The sequence below is a fragment of the Schistocerca serialis genome, chromosome 5, assembly GCF_023864345.2.
Source record: "Schistocerca serialis cubense isolate TAMUIC-IGC-003099 chromosome 5, iqSchSeri2.2, whole genome shotgun sequence".
Lineage (NCBI taxonomy): Eukaryota > Metazoa > Arthropoda > Insecta > Orthoptera > Acrididae > Schistocerca > Schistocerca serialis.
In genome coordinates, this window is record NC_064642.1 from 612,714,793 (window position 1) to 612,733,749 (window position 18,957).

Consider the following 18,957-nt stretch of genomic DNA (forward strand, 5'->3'; position numbering starts at 1 on the left):
ATGTATGGTGCCTTTTACAGTGGACACAGCACGTTACTTGACTTGTGCACTGAGGTGTCTCATGATTCCCGCCACATTTATTGCATTGAGTTTCTGGCTGACATTGGTTACTAAGATAACCACACTGAAGTCATCTAAAACACTGCCTCACTGAGGATACGTAACACTACACTTCGTGCCATATATTGTCACATATTCTGGTAGAAACTGCGGTGCAGGTGTGAACACACACATTCTCCAGGGTGTTTAACTCGTCGTTTCTGAAACACTTATTCTTTTGATCACTCTGTGTACAGGATGACTGTAAATGTAGACTGAACAGTGCCTTTCAGCTCTAACTTTTTTACTTCAAGACCTACATTTCTAATAACTCTCTGCCGATGTGTTCTGTGCTTCAGTATGTATGCTATCATCTGTTTATTACGTAGTGTGTTGTCCTCCACAACCTTGGTTGCAGTCTCCCTTGTTGTTTTCCCCATTATCTTGAGATATGTAATTTTCTGCTTTACTCAGAAACTGTGGTAAATAGTATCTCCCTCAAGGCCATGGGATGGTATTTATCTGCGTTACCATTAAGGTGCCCAATAAAAACATAAAACGGGCCCACTGCATCACTATGACCTGTATTAACTTTGTTTTGATCATATATTTGGTGTACATTCGTTTGCGGAGCATTTTCCCTTGGTATATTTCTCGTTTTTTTTTTTTTTTTTTGCATAAATTGTGTTTTAAATGAGTTAGCTCCCAGCGCCGTCCTCAAAGTCCCCCTGAGGGGAGGGGAACTGACTGCTTCATTTAAAGTAAAGGTGTCAGACACATCTGTCTTGAATGTTGTCCAGTTCGTTACCTCCTTTGTTATTTGTTTCTGGTGTTTTTGAACGTGAATGCTCGCATCTCCCCTTTCATTCTCCCTTCCGCTCTAATGTGCGTTTAGCAGCAGGGCTCGTCTTGTACACGATATCCATATTCGTGTTCGACTCATAGCTCCAGAGACTATTATCCTTCATCAATGATGGCAAAGATTGTGTTTACATGAAAAGTGCTGTGGTTGTTTGACAGATGCGTAGTAACAAGGTATGTTGTCTTCGATTGTTTAACGGTGTAACTGTTGATTTTCATTGTTGTTACTATTGTTATTTGTTGTCGCTAGATGAGTTCCGTACACTAGTTTGTTTTTTCACATATCTATGTGTGTGTGTGGCTATAATATTCATTGCTGTTCAGTAATTTGGGAACTATTTCGACAATCTGTTAAATGTTCATTTTGTTTTTTTTTGTACAGATCAGCAATGGATACACTAGGAATTATATTTGAGCTCCAGTGGAAAAAGAAACAAGGTGTCGCAGGCAGTGGAGAAGATATCGCAAGTATTGGAATATGGGATATGCCAGATGCATCACTCGACTGGATGAGTTTCAAATCTTATTTGGTAATTTTCCGTAGTAGCCTTTATTGACTATTTTCATTGGTTTTAATTAATAAAATACGTTGAAAGCCGTGTTTAATAATTTTGTAATTTATGTTTGTGTTATTACCCTTTTTCGAATGTTCTGCTGTCACATATGAGCGCTTTTACACGAAAACGGTCCGAACTTTCTAACGTCTAGAAAGGGTGCTGTAAAGTAGTGTAACCGAAGTGAAGTTAAAATACAGAAAGCATTATAAAAACGCGAACAGTTATTTATTGGATAGTAAATTATGGATGTCTTATTACTGAATTGAAGAATAAAAGTAGTCCACTCAAGAACGGTAATGAGAAGTGGATGACATTGGGAAGGAAAAGTCCAAAAAAGTGGTGTTCAATATGCATCTGGTAATTCATTTATTGATTTGCACATTATGTTTGTATTCACAGTTAGATTGTAGAGCATATGAAATACATGACTACAGATATGAAATATAAGTAAATGAACTTGTACCATACACAACATGCCATTATTCGCTCATTATATCTTATTGATCATTCTAAGAGGGACATGAAAAAGTAAAGTATTCTTTGATACAGAGATATAGACTCTATCCATTGCATTTCAAATAATTTTGATTTATGGTAGATTGCTTACGTTGTGTATCAAGGGCATTTACTATATGCTGTTTATTCTTTTGAAGGTTCGAGAGTTATACTGAGAATGAATATGCTTTAATTTTGAAGTGTTTAGGCAAGTCAAATGGTAGTCTCTTTGTAGGAATTGCTTCTCCTTCTCCCTGTGCCCCAAGCTCCCCACCCAAATTGTATCTGTGGCATGACGGAAGGCTATAAGCACCCCCCCCGCCCCCCAAAAAAAAAACCCTCTTCAGTAAAAGTGGTCATGCATTCATAGTTTCATGATTTCAAATTTCTCAGCTATCTTTCAAGAATAAAGTAGCATGGAGAACAAGAGTGTCAAAAATGCTGAGGGCATCTAGAAATCACAAGCTGCTTGCATGATGGCCTGCTGACGTAGATGAGCTGGACCATTAACATTCCAGTCAGGAAGAGATGCCCATTCACAAGCCTACCGGACCTACTGTTAACAAATAAGACATAGTTAATGTGCCCAGGTATGGAGCTGGGAAACCACAAACTTGATTTAGTTAAAAGACAGAAATGGGATGACCCTCCGCAAAGGGGTGGAGAGGGAAGGGAAGACTTCATGAACTTAGTCAGAAATGCTGAAAGCAATTGTACACAGCTCCCTTTCAAGTCAGATAGCCATAAAGTGCAGATATGTTCACAGTCAGTGTTCAATGAAATACTAGTAATGGTAGTGCACACTTAAGTTAAAAAAAAAAACAAAAACAACTTGCCAAATAATTTATAGGATGTGGAAGTCTGAATCACAGTGCTTTTGCTACTAATGTTTGTGGGTAATACAGGCTATCGGATACCATCTATCAGCTTCCACCAGTGCCATCTTGCCACGCCCCAAGATGCAGCATACATGTCATTTTAAAATGGTGGTCAATACCCTAAACATTTCCATGACACCCAAATATAAGTATGAAGCATAGAATTGTGCAAATTGTTAATATGAAATATTAAGCTAACTGGAAATTGTGGGAAAATAGGGGATATTGAGTGGAGGGGAAACAAATATCTAAAATAACAATGGCAAAATCACATTAATAGCAAAAAAAAAGTAAGCCTATAAGAGCAAAAACCAAGTAACATGAGTTGTTCTGTATAGCAGAACTGGAAAGACCAATAGCAATAAAGAAATCCTGAAATAAATTGCACCCTGCACACAGAGAAAACTAACAAAATGTGTTATGGACAGCATCAGTAAACCTGTCCATGGTATCACAAAAGCAAAACTCATTCATATACCTACCTCACCACTGTGGATAAAACAAACTTCACAATACCTGTCACTCAATTCAAGATGATGACCAACAATTAACAACACAGCCAAGAAAATTTATAAAATATTGTACTAACATCAATATTTAAATGCAATAAACACACAATCATGCACGTAAACATACATACCATGCACACTACTGTGATAAAATAAAACAAAACCATAAAAACGAACTTGCCAGCCAATGTCACCTTACAGAAATCTAGTGATAACAATAATGCCATCAGCACTATCTCCTGAGTAGAAAAACTTGAAACTTCTCAAACCAGAATCCTTCTGGACAGAACACCATACGTTGTCCCACCAACAATGCCACATACACTGGTCGCTGGTCCAAGATGCAGCAACTTTGGTCAATCTCGTGCTTACTCATCAACCGTAATGTCTCACATTCTCGGCAATCATAGCAAATAACTACAGGAATTTAAATGTGCTCAACATGTCATCCCTCATTGCGACATGCAGGGACCTACTCTTGCACTTTGGTGGCTCTTCCATTACCAAAACGTAAAATTAAATCTCCAACAATAAGCAAGACACCTCACTAATAATTCCAAATCAGAAAACCTGTCTGTTGCCTATAGCTGCCAGTATCAAAATAACACACTAACAACCACCACAGTGTCTTCCAATATTATTATCACAAACAGCGCTCAAAGAGTCCGACATGAGTAGCAAGATTCACAAACAATTTATAGACAAACATGCCGCACTAGTGTGTGCCACCAAACACTCGAACATGCCCGCTACAAACCTGATACATTTCAAATATTCTGTGCCATCGTGATGTTATGCAACACGACACACTTATGTCACAGGTGAATGCTCAAGTTTATCTATTGTGCTAATGAAACTTTATTTAGGAAATGTTTACATGATATTAAGCGCACAGTTTCCTTGATTTCATAAAGTTCATTATTGATCTATCATGGGAGCCACTTTAATTTTAGCCACATCTGAGGCAGTCAGCCCCTGTTTAAGGGGAGTTAGAATGGAAACTTTTCTTTCTTTCTTTATTTTTCAGGTTTTTATCTCATTACCATATTTGCACTTTTCCGTGTGTGTGTGTTTGTGAGACTTATAAACTCACATTGGAAGTTTTTTTTTTTTTTTTTTTTTTTGCACCGGTTGAAAATGTTAAAATTTTTACATGCATTACTTCAAGATGTAATAAAATCGGTAAATTTTTATATAGAAGGCTGTGGATTGCTGTGTAATAAAGGTCATATCCAGAAGAGGATGGGTGCCAGGTTGAGGAAGTTGAAACAATTGACAAGAAACGTTCTGATGGTAAAACCATAAGAGGCGGGCTGACAGATAAAATGATTGATGAACTACAGCAGTATTATATGATGGCCATTATAAATAATACTGAGGATTTGTTGAAAGTGGAGCAGGTAGTATGGGCTACCTTCTTCCACAGACTGTCAACTGATGAAAAACCAGTACACCACCTTTGCCCTCCTGGACCTGATTCATAGTGCAATTACCACTATGCCCAGTACTCAAACAGTTCATACAGCCATAAACATTCCATCCCAGTCACAGTCATGGATATCATAAAACCTATTTACAGAGACCTGGCAAATCCTGAATTACTGAAGAAATGTCTGCATGGTCAGACTCAAAATCCCATTGATTTGGGTGTAGGGTGCTCCTGAGTGACTAAAAACAAAAAAATTAAGCATATATTGAGTTACAGTCTTTTTGAAACCTTAGAAGCCGTTCCTGAAAATTTGCATTTTCTGTTGCATTTTTCTCGAAATCTCAGAAACCACTTCGAGTGGAGTATTCAAATTTTCAGGGAATAATAACATACATATCCTTATTCTACTGAACTAAAAGAAGAACATAATCTTATGTATAATTAAAATTATTTAATGTAATGTAAAAAAAATACACAAAATTTTAACCGTGTAATTAAAAAATTGTATTTCCGAAAGCAGTGGCTGAAATGCAATTATTATAGTTCAGTAGACTCAGAACATAAAGTTTAAGTCCTGTAAAAGTTTCATTTCAGGGGCTACAGTGGTTCCTGAAATACACAGAAGCCAAGTCACTAAATTTAACATTGTTCGGATTGGATGTTCCAGCTCCCGTTAAATAAAGGTTGGCAGTCTCATATTGTATTCTCGAAAGAAGCTTGGGCTTTTTCCGTTGCTTGTCATTTCTGCCCATTATTTATGTAATAACAGATGAGTGGCACTACTGAAAATGCTGGAGTGCTGATACTACACATCTGCTTTTACCCATGACATCATTAGAATAGTTGACATAAACCATTAAAGTATTGTACAATATGTGTAAAATTCAAGCGTGACCTAGACCATACATTTTGTTCTGTCTCTGTTTATTCGTGTATGACACAACATGCAACAGCATCATAATGTCAGTGGTCAAAGTTGATATCCGGTATCAATAGATTCAACCCACCTCTGCTGCTTTCAGATGGTCATTGACAAGACCTATTCCTTTCGCCAATTTAAGATCTGGTTCATTGCACAGCAGGTAGATCAGTTTGAATGTAATTTTGTCCATGTGGTGAGGAATCTGCAGCGTACACTGCGCAGATTCGTTTGAGCCTCTGATTTAGTACTCTCCATTCAACTCCATATCAGAGGTCCTGTTAATGAAGCTACAGATGGGAGGTCTGCCTTCATCTCACAAGCAAGACTGGCAGTCTTTACCAATTCAGATAACCCCTGGGAACCAGAGAGAATCTATTCCAGTTCAAAGCAACACACATCTTCAGTACCAGTGTGAGCCGCCACCTGCACTTTGGCACTTTCTGTGCTCTTTATAGCATCCAGAAGGACCTGTGCCAAATCTGGGGTGATCCTCCCTGGTACACACACAGACTGCAAACTGAACTTCTTACCCTCATTGGTACCCAAATCCCTAAGGGCCTCTATTACATGCCTAAGATGAGAGCTCCCAACTACCAATAATCCCTTCTTCTGTGAGTGCTCATATCTTGCAGGCTGAGAGCCTTCTTCTAAAACAGGACTAGTGACTATGCAAGGCTCAGGATGTTTATTAGCTACAGATGGTGCCTGAAACCTGTTTGTCAGATGAATGAAGTAGTTAGTGTCCATGATAAGATGAAATGTGGGAGGTTACAGACTGTGTGTTGTCAGTGTTTGCAGTCAGTCTGAGATTCATGCAGTGGAGTGTACATGGTAAGTGTACAAGCTTCTGAAGGGTAGAGCGTGTAGTTGTTTTGTAAGTAATAATGTCTAGTATTTCAGTGAACTGATAGACATACAAAAAACTGTTCTTGTCCTTTTCCTACATTTAACTCTATACTCTGCAAACCAACCTGAAGTGCATGGCAGAGGGTATGTTCCATTGTACCAGTTATTAGGGTTTCTCGTTCCATTCACATATGGATCATAGGGAAAATGATTGTTTGAATACCTCCATGCAATGCTGTAATTATTCATAGAGTTATAATTTGAAGTTGGTTTTTGAAACTTTTTCTGTCGTCCATTGTCAATTTATTGTCTTGAACACAAGTATTGAATGCTAGAACTGAGAAAACTGAATGTAGTCTACACACTTTCAGTTCAAATAACTGCACAGATTTTGTTTCAGAGAGAGCTGTTAAACTGATAGCACATACACTTCTTTAGACAACACAGGTATCTCAAGAAAGGCAAGAAAAAGCTGACAGTTGTATTGAAATTATGGACATGTGGCTTACTTAAGAGTGACACTTAACAGTGTGTCCAAATAATCAGTAACAGGCTTGAATTATAAACCCCACATCTTCCAGTAGTTTGTTTAAATTCTTTCCAGGATTACATCATGTCATTGTTCCACTCGAGATAGTGTGTGTCCTCTGCAAACATACTGTATGGAAACCCAGCGTAAGAAAATTTAACATTCTCAGATTACCACCACCATTGTCTTGACAACTCAGCATAACCTAAATGGATCTGAAATGAGGCTGTCTTAGCCTCACTGACCACTTTTCAAGTATTATTTTCACAGTATTCTACCAGGTACTGCTTGCTGGCTTTACAAGTTAGAGCAGATATTGTTTCCCTGGTCCCAATTGACAGTTTAATTGCTAGGTAACAGGTTTTCAGTTAGTTTAAAATTGCACTTTTAACGTTAATTTCCTTTGTGTTTACTGGCTTTGATGGATGAGGTGGCTGGGATGATCTTAATGAATTGAGTGCTGGAAGAAGTACTTTGCTTAAATTGAAATCTTAACGTTCAGGTCACGAAGGGTTGCTAGAAAAATTATGAACCTTCTAAGTATGAGTATTAGTGATGAGCCTTGTAAATTAGATTGAACCATATAGTGGCAGGAGATGATGCAATTTATTTCTGCCAGCTTGGTATGTCATCCTTTACATTAAGAAAGCATTGATATCATGTGATGCTCGCTGGTTACAAATCGGATGCAAAATTTGACACAGTCACCCACCATCTCTAAGCATACAGGCCAGAATGCAGTATATAGAGATCATCATTCGACCAGCTGAGCAGAGTTAAGCTGGAACAGCCTGACGTACAGCAAGCAATCTGGGATGGCTGTTCAGGTGTGTAGTGTCAGTCCTATTCTTAAAGCCTGTGCTGTGTTGGTTAGCCTCATCTTTTCAGTAATTCCCTTGGTGTAATAGGCCTATAAATGTAGAGTTCTCCAGAATTAGTAGTACACCTGACCATCTCTTTCCCTGTTTAGGTGTAAAGATGTGCTTTTGAATTTGTACAAAGAACTCATTTTCCTAGTTATTTAATTTTCATGGGTTAGCATTTATTTATTGTTGTTCTAGATTAAAAAGTCCTGCATCACTTGCTTTTTTTCTCTTTTTTTCAAGATCTTTCCAGATCACTCGAGAACATTGTAAAAATGAACATTCCAAAAATTCATAAGAATATTAGTATTTCACACTCAAAAATACTCTTCAGTGCTCAAAAATACTCTTAAGGACTCTTACATCCACAGTATTCAACAGTACTCTAATTTGAAGGCATAGTCCATATCAATTGAAGTAGGCTAGGAAAAAGTCTGACCTTCATGGTCTCGGATGTTATTGAATTTAGCATATGTTAAAATGAAGGACTAAGTAAGGAATACGTATGTTTTTGTTTTCTCCAAAAACATTCCTGCTCCAAGATACAGCCCTCCAAAGATGACACTGCGCATACCATTTTGAAGATGTGAATTTTGGAAAAAATTTTAAAATGCTGTATCTCTGGAACAGTTCTAGATATTTGTTGGTTTTTTTATTTGAAAAATAATTGCTTTATGATTACAAAGAAATCCTCGATTTGGATTTATCTGTCAAAGTTCTTTCACCATAACATTCTGAACTCTCTTGTAATTTATGGAAAAAATATTTTCAAAAATACCAATCCATAAAATTTTGATTTTTTCCTGTTGATTAGTACCATGCAGTTCTACAGTCCCTGAAAAGGAGAGCTTTCACTTTTAGGTTGAACAGGTTTTATAAACAACAGAAAGTTTTGCGATACAAAACTTCCTGTTTTATTACCACATAACAGGCTCATAAAAATCAAAACCTAGCCATATTTAACATAATTTTAGTTGTGAAAGATGAGTAACAGACTCATTTTTCAAGCCATTTTAAATGGTTCCAAAATTATGTGGAAGGTCCAAAGACTTAAAGGTTTCAATTTATACATCTTCTGTGCACTCTGTTTTGTACTGAAATTAGCCAGTCAATGAACTAAAAATGTGTTCCACTGCTTCAGTATCTTCCTTTATATAGAGTGATGCCTTCCTGTTCAACCAATAGGAAATGGAGCACTTACAATCTTCAAAATATTGTGAACAGGAAGTGAGCACTCATGGTATTGTTGCATCCTTCAGCTGGAAACCTATATCCAGCACCTGGTCCATGTAGTAGCATAAAGTTCACTACAGTTTCGTTTAACTCATAACTGGTGTCTATAATCTCTGCGATCCACCAGTCACAGTCATACACACATGCCACAAACATCCCCCTTCCCAGGTTGTGAATCTGAATATTATCCTGCTGTTTCTGAGGTGTTGGCCGAACAAACGAAATTTCTTCTTTCTTGCTCTTTAAAGTGTGTGCCGTATGAGTTCGCCCATCACTTTGAGTCCAAAAATGTGTCTTCTGAATTCCTTTCACAGGAGTAGTTTGTTTGGACCATTCTTCTTTTTTTCTGCTCACGGAATTCTTTGATTTCCTCTTTTGACAAAAGAATGAGGGCTGTGGATGTGTAACGTTTCATGACTCGTAAAATCCTCAGCATTCTGAATCACAGTTGTATTTGGTCTGGAAAGATTATGTTTTGTAAATGGTGCTTCAGCAGGCCTCCTACACCATCACAAGCCCCCTTCCCTTGACCAGTCGCACTGTATACCCAGTCAGTTGGCTCAAGCGACTTACTCAATTCAAACAGCTGGTAACAATTTTTAAAATGACTAGGGGCACCATCAGAAATAATGGTGATCTTCTCTGCCCCTGTTTGCAGTTGAAGAATTTTGCGCATTGCTAGCAAAGCATATGCTGAGTCACGTCGTGTGTCATCACTTATAAGTGCAACTCTTCTGGCCTTGTTTTGAAAATATATCACTCGTGTAAAGATTGAAACCTGGTCATTATTCCAATGATACCCCTGTATTACAAACCAGTTCTCAGTAAAATCGTAGTGAAGCACTAAACATAGTTCTTTAGCCTGTACACACCCTTTCACTTCTGCCATTTGTTGTTGTTGTAATTTCTTGGTAACAATTTTTAAAGTGACTAGGGGCACCATCAGAAATAATGGTGATCTTCTCTGCCCCTGTTTGCAGTTGAAGAATTTTGCGCATTGCTAGCAAAGCATATGCTGAGTCACGTCGTGTGTCATCACTTATAAGTGCAACTCTTGTGGCCTTGTTTTGAAAATATATCACTCGTGTAAAGATTGAAACCTGGTCATTATTCCAATGATACCCCTGTATTACAAACCAGTTCTCAGTAAAATCGTAGTGAAGCACTAAACATAGTTCTTTAGCCTGTACACACCCTTTCACTTCTGCCATGTGTTGTTGTTGTAATTTCTTGGTAAAAATTTTTAAAATGACTAGGGGCACCATCAGAAATAATGGTGATCTTCTCTGCCCCTGTTTGCAGTTGAAGAATTTTGCGCATTGCTAGCAAAGCATATGCTGAGTCACGTCGTGTGTCATCACTTATAAGTGCAACTCTTGTGGCCTTGTTTTGAAAATATATCACTCGTGTAAAGATTGAAACCTGGTCATTATTCCAATGATACCCCTGTATTACAAACCAGTTCTCAGTAAAATCGTAGTGAAGCACTAAACATAGTTCTTTAGCCTGTACACACCCTTTCACTTCTGCCATGTGTTGTTGTTGTAATTTCTTCATATGCTGGTGTGTTACTGCTTTCACTGACCATTCACCAAGTTCATCAATGAAATTGTAAAAGGCAACAGTTTTCTTAATTACTTTATTTTCCTCCCATGTCGCATATGTAATTTCTGCTGTCGCATATGTAATTTCTGCACAGTTATCTGTTACGTCTTCCAGGCCAAGTGTCTGTAAAGACAATCTTCCCTTTCCAGGCCAGTCACCACATTCTTCAGACAAACAAGTCTCCCGCTTTACGTCACAGGCTGCTGATGACTTCACATGCCCAGTCAAGGGCGTGCTCCAGTAAGTTCTTCAAAGCTACTGCACAGAGTTCAAAATTCACGCAGTACACACATAAACAGGCATCTCTGGATGGGTGTGTAGTGCATAAAATTTTGATCGTCCAATATGTGAAGTTGTATAGTTATTCTTATAAATCGTAAAAGTTTATTTAATACTGCAAGTCATGTACCTTTACACTTTCACATTTTTTTGACCTTCCAATTGTTACAGTTATAGTTTCTTTTTGTTGGCGCTCTGGCAAGAACAGTCACATTTATCTTCCAGATAAAATGACTGCACTGTTTGACTTGATCTGCTTCTACAGGATGACCATAATAGGGATCTGGTCTTCCAAAGACTCCTTTTACAGACCTCACATTTCTTGATTTGTCTGTTGGAATATAGTTCTAAATTGTTTTCTTTGAAAATGTCTATGGAATTATAGTTAAAACTTGCACCTTTTCACTGTAGGATGCACAATATTTAACAGCTGAATTGATATTTTTGAAAAATTCCTTGCAAGAGTGCTTTGATTCATTTTCTTCTGAAGATGTAATTTTCACTTTGAAGATTGTAGTCAGTTTTTCTGTAGTGTTTTCATCCATAGCTTTAGTAATTCCTCTGTGCTTTCTTGATGCATAGAGCTTATGACTCGACTTCTCTGACCATGGTTTCTTAACAGGACTAACACCTACCTCTGTAATTTACTGATTCAGGGTATTTAATTCTTCCTCTATTGATGCAAAGTCTGCATCATCTGCACCATGGGAGGCTTCACCTGGTTCAGATACTATCATTGTTGTTATTCTGTCAAAACATTCAGAACACCCACTGGAAACATATTCACTTTGAAACAGTCTTCAAATGAGAACAAAGTCTGTTTTTTTGTTTCTCCTACATATCAATCTCTTATGGATATACAAATAGTCTGCACACTTCACTCTCCTGTGACCCCAGCCAGAAGATATTTCAAACAGTCATTTTCACAAAGCACACTGCAACTGTGTCAACTGGCAAATTCCGCACGAAAACAAAGAACTCACTGGATGGTCTCAGATTATTTAGAAGCTTCTTCAGTAAACAAATTAACACTGAACAATTACAATACAGAAACCTGCAGTGAACAACCACGACAAAGAAACTACAACAAAGTGTAAGAAATATCTGCAACAATGAAATTGAAAAGAAATAACTGCAACAAAGAAAGTAATAAGAAATAACTGCAACAAAGACAATAGAAATAAACATTGTAACAAAGAAATTAGTAATTAAAAACTTCAATGAAGACATGAAGATTTTTTTAAAATAAAACATGTCTAACTTAAATGTGGAAGCTCCTTTATAGAGAATATAGTACTACATGGTACTAATTAACAGAAAAAATTTAACTTTTGTGGATTGGCATTTTTGGAAAAAAATAGTTTTTTTCTGTAAATTATAAAAAAAAATTCAAAAGGCGACAGCAAAAGATACACCCAAATGGAGGATACCATTATAATCATAGAGCAATTATCTTTCAAATTAAAAGCTATAACAAAAATCTAGAACTGTTACAGAGGTATAGCATTTTAAAAAAATTTCTGAAATTCGCATCTTCAAAATTGTGTTCGCGGTGTCATCTTTGGAGGCCTGTAGCTCGAGCAGGAATATTTTTGGAGAGAACAAAAAAATATGTGTTTCTTACTTACTCCTGAATTTTAACATATGCTAAATTCAATAACATCTGAGACTGTGGAGGTAACCTCCGTGCCTGAAGTGATATGGATTATGCCTGAAATAAAGTAGTCTGGCACACACTTATTCATTTCTTTGTAGTACACTGAGACACTCCAAATCATTTGAGAAGACTCTAAAACATTCATAAATTTTCACGAACATTAAAGAAAACTGAAACTTTCTAAAACATTCGTGAGAATTCTGGAGTGAACATTCTGGCCAGTCTTGGCCACTTCAGCACTTGAGTTCCAGGTGGTTCATTGACTTCCCATAAGAAGTATGTTAGTGTGATGCCGTCTTTTGAACCCACGTCTTCAAACTCGGTCCCTGCAGTTTCAGACCGTCTTCATGGATGGGGAATGGAGATCTACCATACCATATAGCCCCTATGCAGCTGTGGGAGTTGGATGAGGAGTTATAGCGGCGTACACGGACATACTGTGCTTACATTTATTATATATATGTATTACCGGACTTTCACAAATATTGTTGATCTATGTAATTTTTTGTTTCAGTCTCAAAACTTAGGAACAGCAGAGGACATCAATTTCTCTTACGTAGACAGTGAAGGAGATGAGGTAAGATAATCATCGCAGGAGTGATTTTTTAGATTTTGGCTTCACATTATTCACTATTAATTGGGTGCATAATTTTTATTTATTTTTTTCAGATTCCAATACAAAGTGAATGTGAATTCCAAGAGGCATTAAAGGTGAGATTAATATGAACAAGATCACACATTATTTCATGTATTATGTGAGTGCAGGGTGTATACGACCCGGGAGATCCAGGAAAAACCCGGAAATTTTTTCATCCAGGAGAAAACCGGGAATTGAAGTATACTCTTTTGTCTTGTTTCTTTTATGAGGTAATGTTAAGATCTTTTAATGTTTTACACATACGAACATAAGGGCTTCCTGCGTCATCGTAGCTGCGCAAGCGTGGTGACGCCTGTTATCTGGTGATCTGTTGCAACTGCTGAACCGAACCTATGTCTAACAGGTCACGGGAAAATATTGCGAATGGTGTTTTGAAAAGCGCGACATGCAAAGCAGATTTACTTATACGCAAGATGAACTATATGCGAGAATGTACGATGAATTTCTTAAATCACAAAGCGTTTCACCTTCATTTAAAAATCAACTTTTTCAGGACGACCATTTAGAAGAATTTCGAGTCCAGAAGATCAGACATTTACGTCGTTATTAAAAATTTTACTGGCACATTTGTGTGATGTATCTTAAAGTGTAACACGCGCAAAAAAGATCAACATTATATGTGGAAACTTAGCTTCTCTATCAGCTTATTAAACTTCGAGACCAATATTATATGTGAGTGCTATGTATGTTTATTTAAACCATTAACTTTCGTTATTTGTTTGTTCGTGCTACTTAAGGGTGATATTGCTATTGGCTGACTACATCACGTGTCCTATGCTGTCATCAGCTGGCGAGATCACGCTTACAAAAGCGTATCGCAATCTCGATTTCAGTGCTTCGGGAAGTGCCATGCGGTGTCTGGTGGAATTCAAATTTATACCTTCTTAATACGAAAATATGCAGCGTACATGTTGTTGCACGTCAAAGGTGTTTTTCCCCCCTGAGATTCATTTTCTAAAGTGCTGGGAAATTCTACGTCGGTATATAAAACAATAAACATTCAAAGGATTGATGAGTTTTACAGTGCGGAGGAAGAGTAGAAAATTGGAAACTGATGATTTACCATAACACTTTTGTATACAATTTCCAGTCAGCAGTTGGTGAAAATGCCCCCAAGATCCCACATTTCAAAACAGAATGTGACACAAAGTGCAAAATTAGGATTGGATTACTGTTTTTGACACAATACTTTGATAAGGGTGATAACATTTTTAAATCTCATAAAGATGGGTGATGTGTATGAGTTTGCTACGAGAGGTTATGACATTCCTTAGAGTCCAGGCACATACCACAGAACACCAAAATTAAACTAATTCTAATGAGTTAACAGCTAATATGTGCAGTGCTTCAGGACAAACAAAGTTTATTGCTGATAGAAACTTTGGAGTGCAGTGCAGCTTTGTATGGAAATAGGTGTTTGCCGCATGCCAAAAATTATGCTATACAGTCTAAAATAAGTATGATGATCAGTTTGATGCGAATTTGTTCTCATACATAAACATGCTTATCCCTTTATGGCGGATGCAACACACAATCCATAATTGATTTCAGCTGGTAAATAATTAGTCGCCGTCTTCACAGCACTGATATGGCCGTATTGGATTTTTGTCTACTTGTGCACCCATTACCTTTTGTACCTTCTGAAATTCCAGAAAGATGACACTGTCAAACAAGTTTATTCCTCATGGTTAACGTGAACGGCAGCATCATTCTTTGATGTTGTTGTTCAAAATATATCACAGCTGCGGAACAGGTATCATACATTCATATAACAAAATAAATTGTATTGAAATACAGTCAGATGCTCTTACTTCAATTCCGAATAAAGTATTTGTGCTCTTTTAAGTGGTCAGTTAAACACCCTTTCTGGGTACACCTTGTGCGCATTATATGAAATATACAGGATACCATTGCTAGTCTGTCAATCTGCTTATAAATGTTATCATTAAATGAATAGTACTTGTGACTGAAGACTAGCTGGCAGAATTCTGTGAATCTGTGGAGTGGTAACCTTGGCGCATATGAGTCGTAGTAGATGTTCAGAACCTCATCACACACGCACACACACACACACACACACACACACACACACACACACACACAGGACCAGCAAATGTGATACATGAACTCAACACCAAAGATGCATTTGAAAACATTTGCTATAGTGTAAAATATCACTTTGTTAAAATGATGTTTTGCACAGGGTATGTAGGACAGACGAATGACAATAGTCGAGTACTTAAGCACATTTGTGTAATGTAGTTTGGAAAATGAGACATTCATATTGAGTGGGGGTTTTTCTGTATGCACTTGTTGATTGAATTGTAGGGGAGGTGGCAATGCTACTGGACGGGGTGACAGTAGTGGTGGATCCTGTTTGGCTGCAGTTCCTGTTCTTAATGTTTTCTGTGTGCAGCAGATCCCTGCCTATCTAGCAAGTGTCTTGATGTTTTTTGATTCCCCCTTTGCCTAGCAAGTGTCTCAATATATTGTTGATTGGGCTGCAGAAGATATGGAGAGAAGGGATTTGCAGATCTCCTGCCAGTTGTGAGTGCCCGCTTCTTCTGAAAATAGCTTAAAAGTCTACACCAAGTCATATAGTGATAAAGTTCCGAAAGTGACAGCATGTGAGCACATGAAATGAAGAAATGCAAACAGGAACAGCAGTGTGTTGCCATTCAGTGAATGGCTAACAGTGGCTCTTTGCCAAGAGTGACACAAGTCGATTTTGTATATGGGCAGTGTAGTTACAAATTGAGGCTTGAGCATATTCATTTCCCCTCTTTAAATGAGTAGTAATATATAAGCAGTCTCTGATTTCATCCTTTTTATTTTCCAGTTTGCTCGTCAGAGGGCTCGCCGAGGGAGAGGAATTGTCTTGAAGCTAGACAGACCTAATGTAACAGATAATACCATTCAAAACACCCAGACAGAAACTTCAGTGCAGGGTGTCACAGCAAAATTTTCAAAACTTGGTGTTGTACGTCGACATGAAAAACCAAAATCTGCTAAGCCAGCCAGCACACGACCAGCTGCTAAAATACTTGCACCCGTAGAAAAAGCAAAGCGCATAGTTGCAGCTGTAGGGTCAACACAGCCACCAAAGAGCAACAAAATTAACTCAGAGGAGATCAGGGATGATATTCCACCCTTGTGGTTCAAAAGGTACATGCACAAGGTAAGTAGCTTACAAAGCAATATATTTTTATTATCTTATCTTTTCAGTTTATGGTATTCCAGTTCGATAGTTCACCAAAGAAAGTAATTTAGTATCTATGACAAGTTATAGTATTTAACACTGTGTGTGGGTTATTTTATGTTTTGTGACAACCTAGTGAGGCTGTGAATCCCTCGTGCATGAGGTCTGTGGTGCAAGTCAGTGGATTTGTTAGTATGGTGCAAGACATTCTTGATCCCAAGTGCCCACTGAGAAGACCAAAACAAATGTGATGTGTCCACCACAATCTCCCTGAGCCTGCGTTTCTGTGATTATATTCCATTTTATTCCATATGCCAGTAGCATCTCTCAAGGTACTGTGTGCTCAATGACAGCACATGTCATGTGACAAGTGATGAAAAACATATAGATCAAAAAATAAGCGATCTTGGGAATCAAACCTTCACCTCATCCTCGATTCTCTTGCAATGCCCAAACACTAACCACTTGACAACAATGGCCCGTAATGGCTTGCACTTCCATACAGATACATCAGTTACTTAATAGATGCTTAAAACTTCTCTTGTAATTTCCTCGGAATTGCTAGAATAGTGCACCTTACTACTTGCACATTATATTGTTTTAATGGCCTACTAAAGATGTACAAAGTTTGAAGTAAATCTGTGATCCCAACATCGTGGCCTCCCCCTGTTAGTAAGAACTAGTCTCATAATGCTATTTCTTGTGTTTGTGAATGCACCATATGCTATTGTTCGCGTCATGTGAGAAGGTGGCCCAATATTCAGCCGTTCTGCGCATCCCCCTCCACTAGCCACTGCTGGCCAATAATATTCATTCTCTTTCCGAGCGGCTAGCAGAGTGTTACAGCTTGAGAGTGAGAATCTACATGCTATGCACTATTGCCACACTTCGTGAAACCGAATTATTCATTCAACTATCAATTATTTTGTTTCCTTTTTTTTTTCTTGCAGCCGTATAACTGTGAAAGTATATCTTGTAAATGTTTAACGTGTGATTATAAAAAAGGTCAGGTGATGGAAATAAACGTGACGTGCTCTACAAGCAGGCATGGCAGATTATTTACCACATTTATAACTTTTTCAAATGTGAATTTAAAAGCAGGTCTTGTGCTGTTGACAGTGGATAACACAAGAACGGACTCCAGAACCATGTGGTGTCAGCCAAGAGAACTCTAAAAGAGAATTGTAAAGGAAAGTGTCAGAGCTGTAGAAACAGTTGGTTTCGTGTCGCCTGGAAAGCATCGAAATCGCAGGGAACCTGTAATGCAAGTCGGTAGTTTTAACAATGATGTTTTAAAGTGCTCCATGTGAATGATGAATGCCCGACATAACAAAAACATGTTACAATTATGCAGGCTTCAATGGTAAGTGCTTTGCCAAGGTAAAGAATTTTAAAAGACGTTGGTTCCAGATATGTTAAGAAGAGAGTTTATAGTTCGAAGAAGTGAACTAGGTGCAGCATGAACTGTATCCCACATAAAGATTCGTGATACAAGAGAAGGAGGTAGTTCAACAGTGTATTACTTTGATGAAACATGGGTCAGTAAGAATCATTCCAAGATGATGTGCTGGAAAATGAGTGATGGTACTGGCAGTTTTAAAGTTTTCATAGGGATAGGTTCTCGGACACTTATTCTGCATGCTGACTCTTCTTCTGATTTTATTTCTGAGAATAAACTTGTATTTACGTGCAAGAAAAACAACAGTGAATAGCATTCGGCAATGAACACTGTCAGTTTCATGAAGTGATTCACAATTCTTGTCATACCTTGCTTCGAAGTCGCTCATTGCCAGTTATAATTCACATCTTATAGAGAAAAAAAAAATCAAGTACAAACACTAGAAAATTAGATTTATTTCCCTGGCTTAAAAATAGAAATATTAAGCATCATATAAATCAGACTCATGCCGATCTTCTGCAGCTCGTTAATTTATACTGTACAATTTACGTGACAGAATATACAAACTTTACTTCCTTGCAAGTGAACGGGATCACTAAGTTTTGCATTTACCCACATGTCACTGTCATTGTAGCCCCATGGAATTAATTTGGGCAAAGGGTTTTGAGGCTATGTGGGAGAAAAAAAAAACATTCAAGATAACATGCAATGAATCTCTTGTGCATGAGGCAATAGACAATGAGGCAACAGACAACATCCCACCTGTAGCATGGGCACAGGCTGTGTGGAATGCTGAAAAGCTTCAGAAAGAATAATTTGGCTGGGAAGTGATGATGGATATAAGCCTTGAACCTATCACCGTACATTTAAAATCAGATTGTTTGGAAACAGACTCAAATAGAAGTGATGATGGTATTATGATGTAGACTTCAGAACAAAGTAATAATATTTCTTAGTTTTAAAGACTCGTGGTTTAAAAAATGTGTTTGTCGACATATC

At 37.7% G+C, this 18,957-nt stretch overlaps 1 protein-coding gene across 2 annotated transcripts in view; it reads left to right on the forward strand.

Moving 5' to 3' along the window:
- Nucleotides 1-1,005: 1,005 nt before the first annotated feature.
- The window catches only part of LOC126480776 (uncharacterized), a 147,167-nt gene continuing 129,215 nt past the window's right edge, over nucleotides 1,006-18,957 (forward strand). For both annotated transcript variants that reach the window (XM_050104076.1, XM_050104077.1), the window contains exons 1-5: nucleotides 1,006-1,074; nucleotides 1,283-1,430; nucleotides 13,217-13,279; nucleotides 13,372-13,413; nucleotides 16,200-16,538. In XM_050104076.1, coding sequence (XP_049960033.1) covers nucleotides 1,290-1,430; nucleotides 13,217-13,279; nucleotides 13,372-13,413; nucleotides 16,200-16,538 — 585 coding nt within the window. In that variant the 5' untranslated portion in view covers nucleotides 1,006-1,074; nucleotides 1,283-1,289. The remainder of the gene's footprint in view (nucleotides 1,075-1,282; nucleotides 1,431-13,216; nucleotides 13,280-13,371; nucleotides 13,414-16,199; nucleotides 16,539-18,957) is intronic.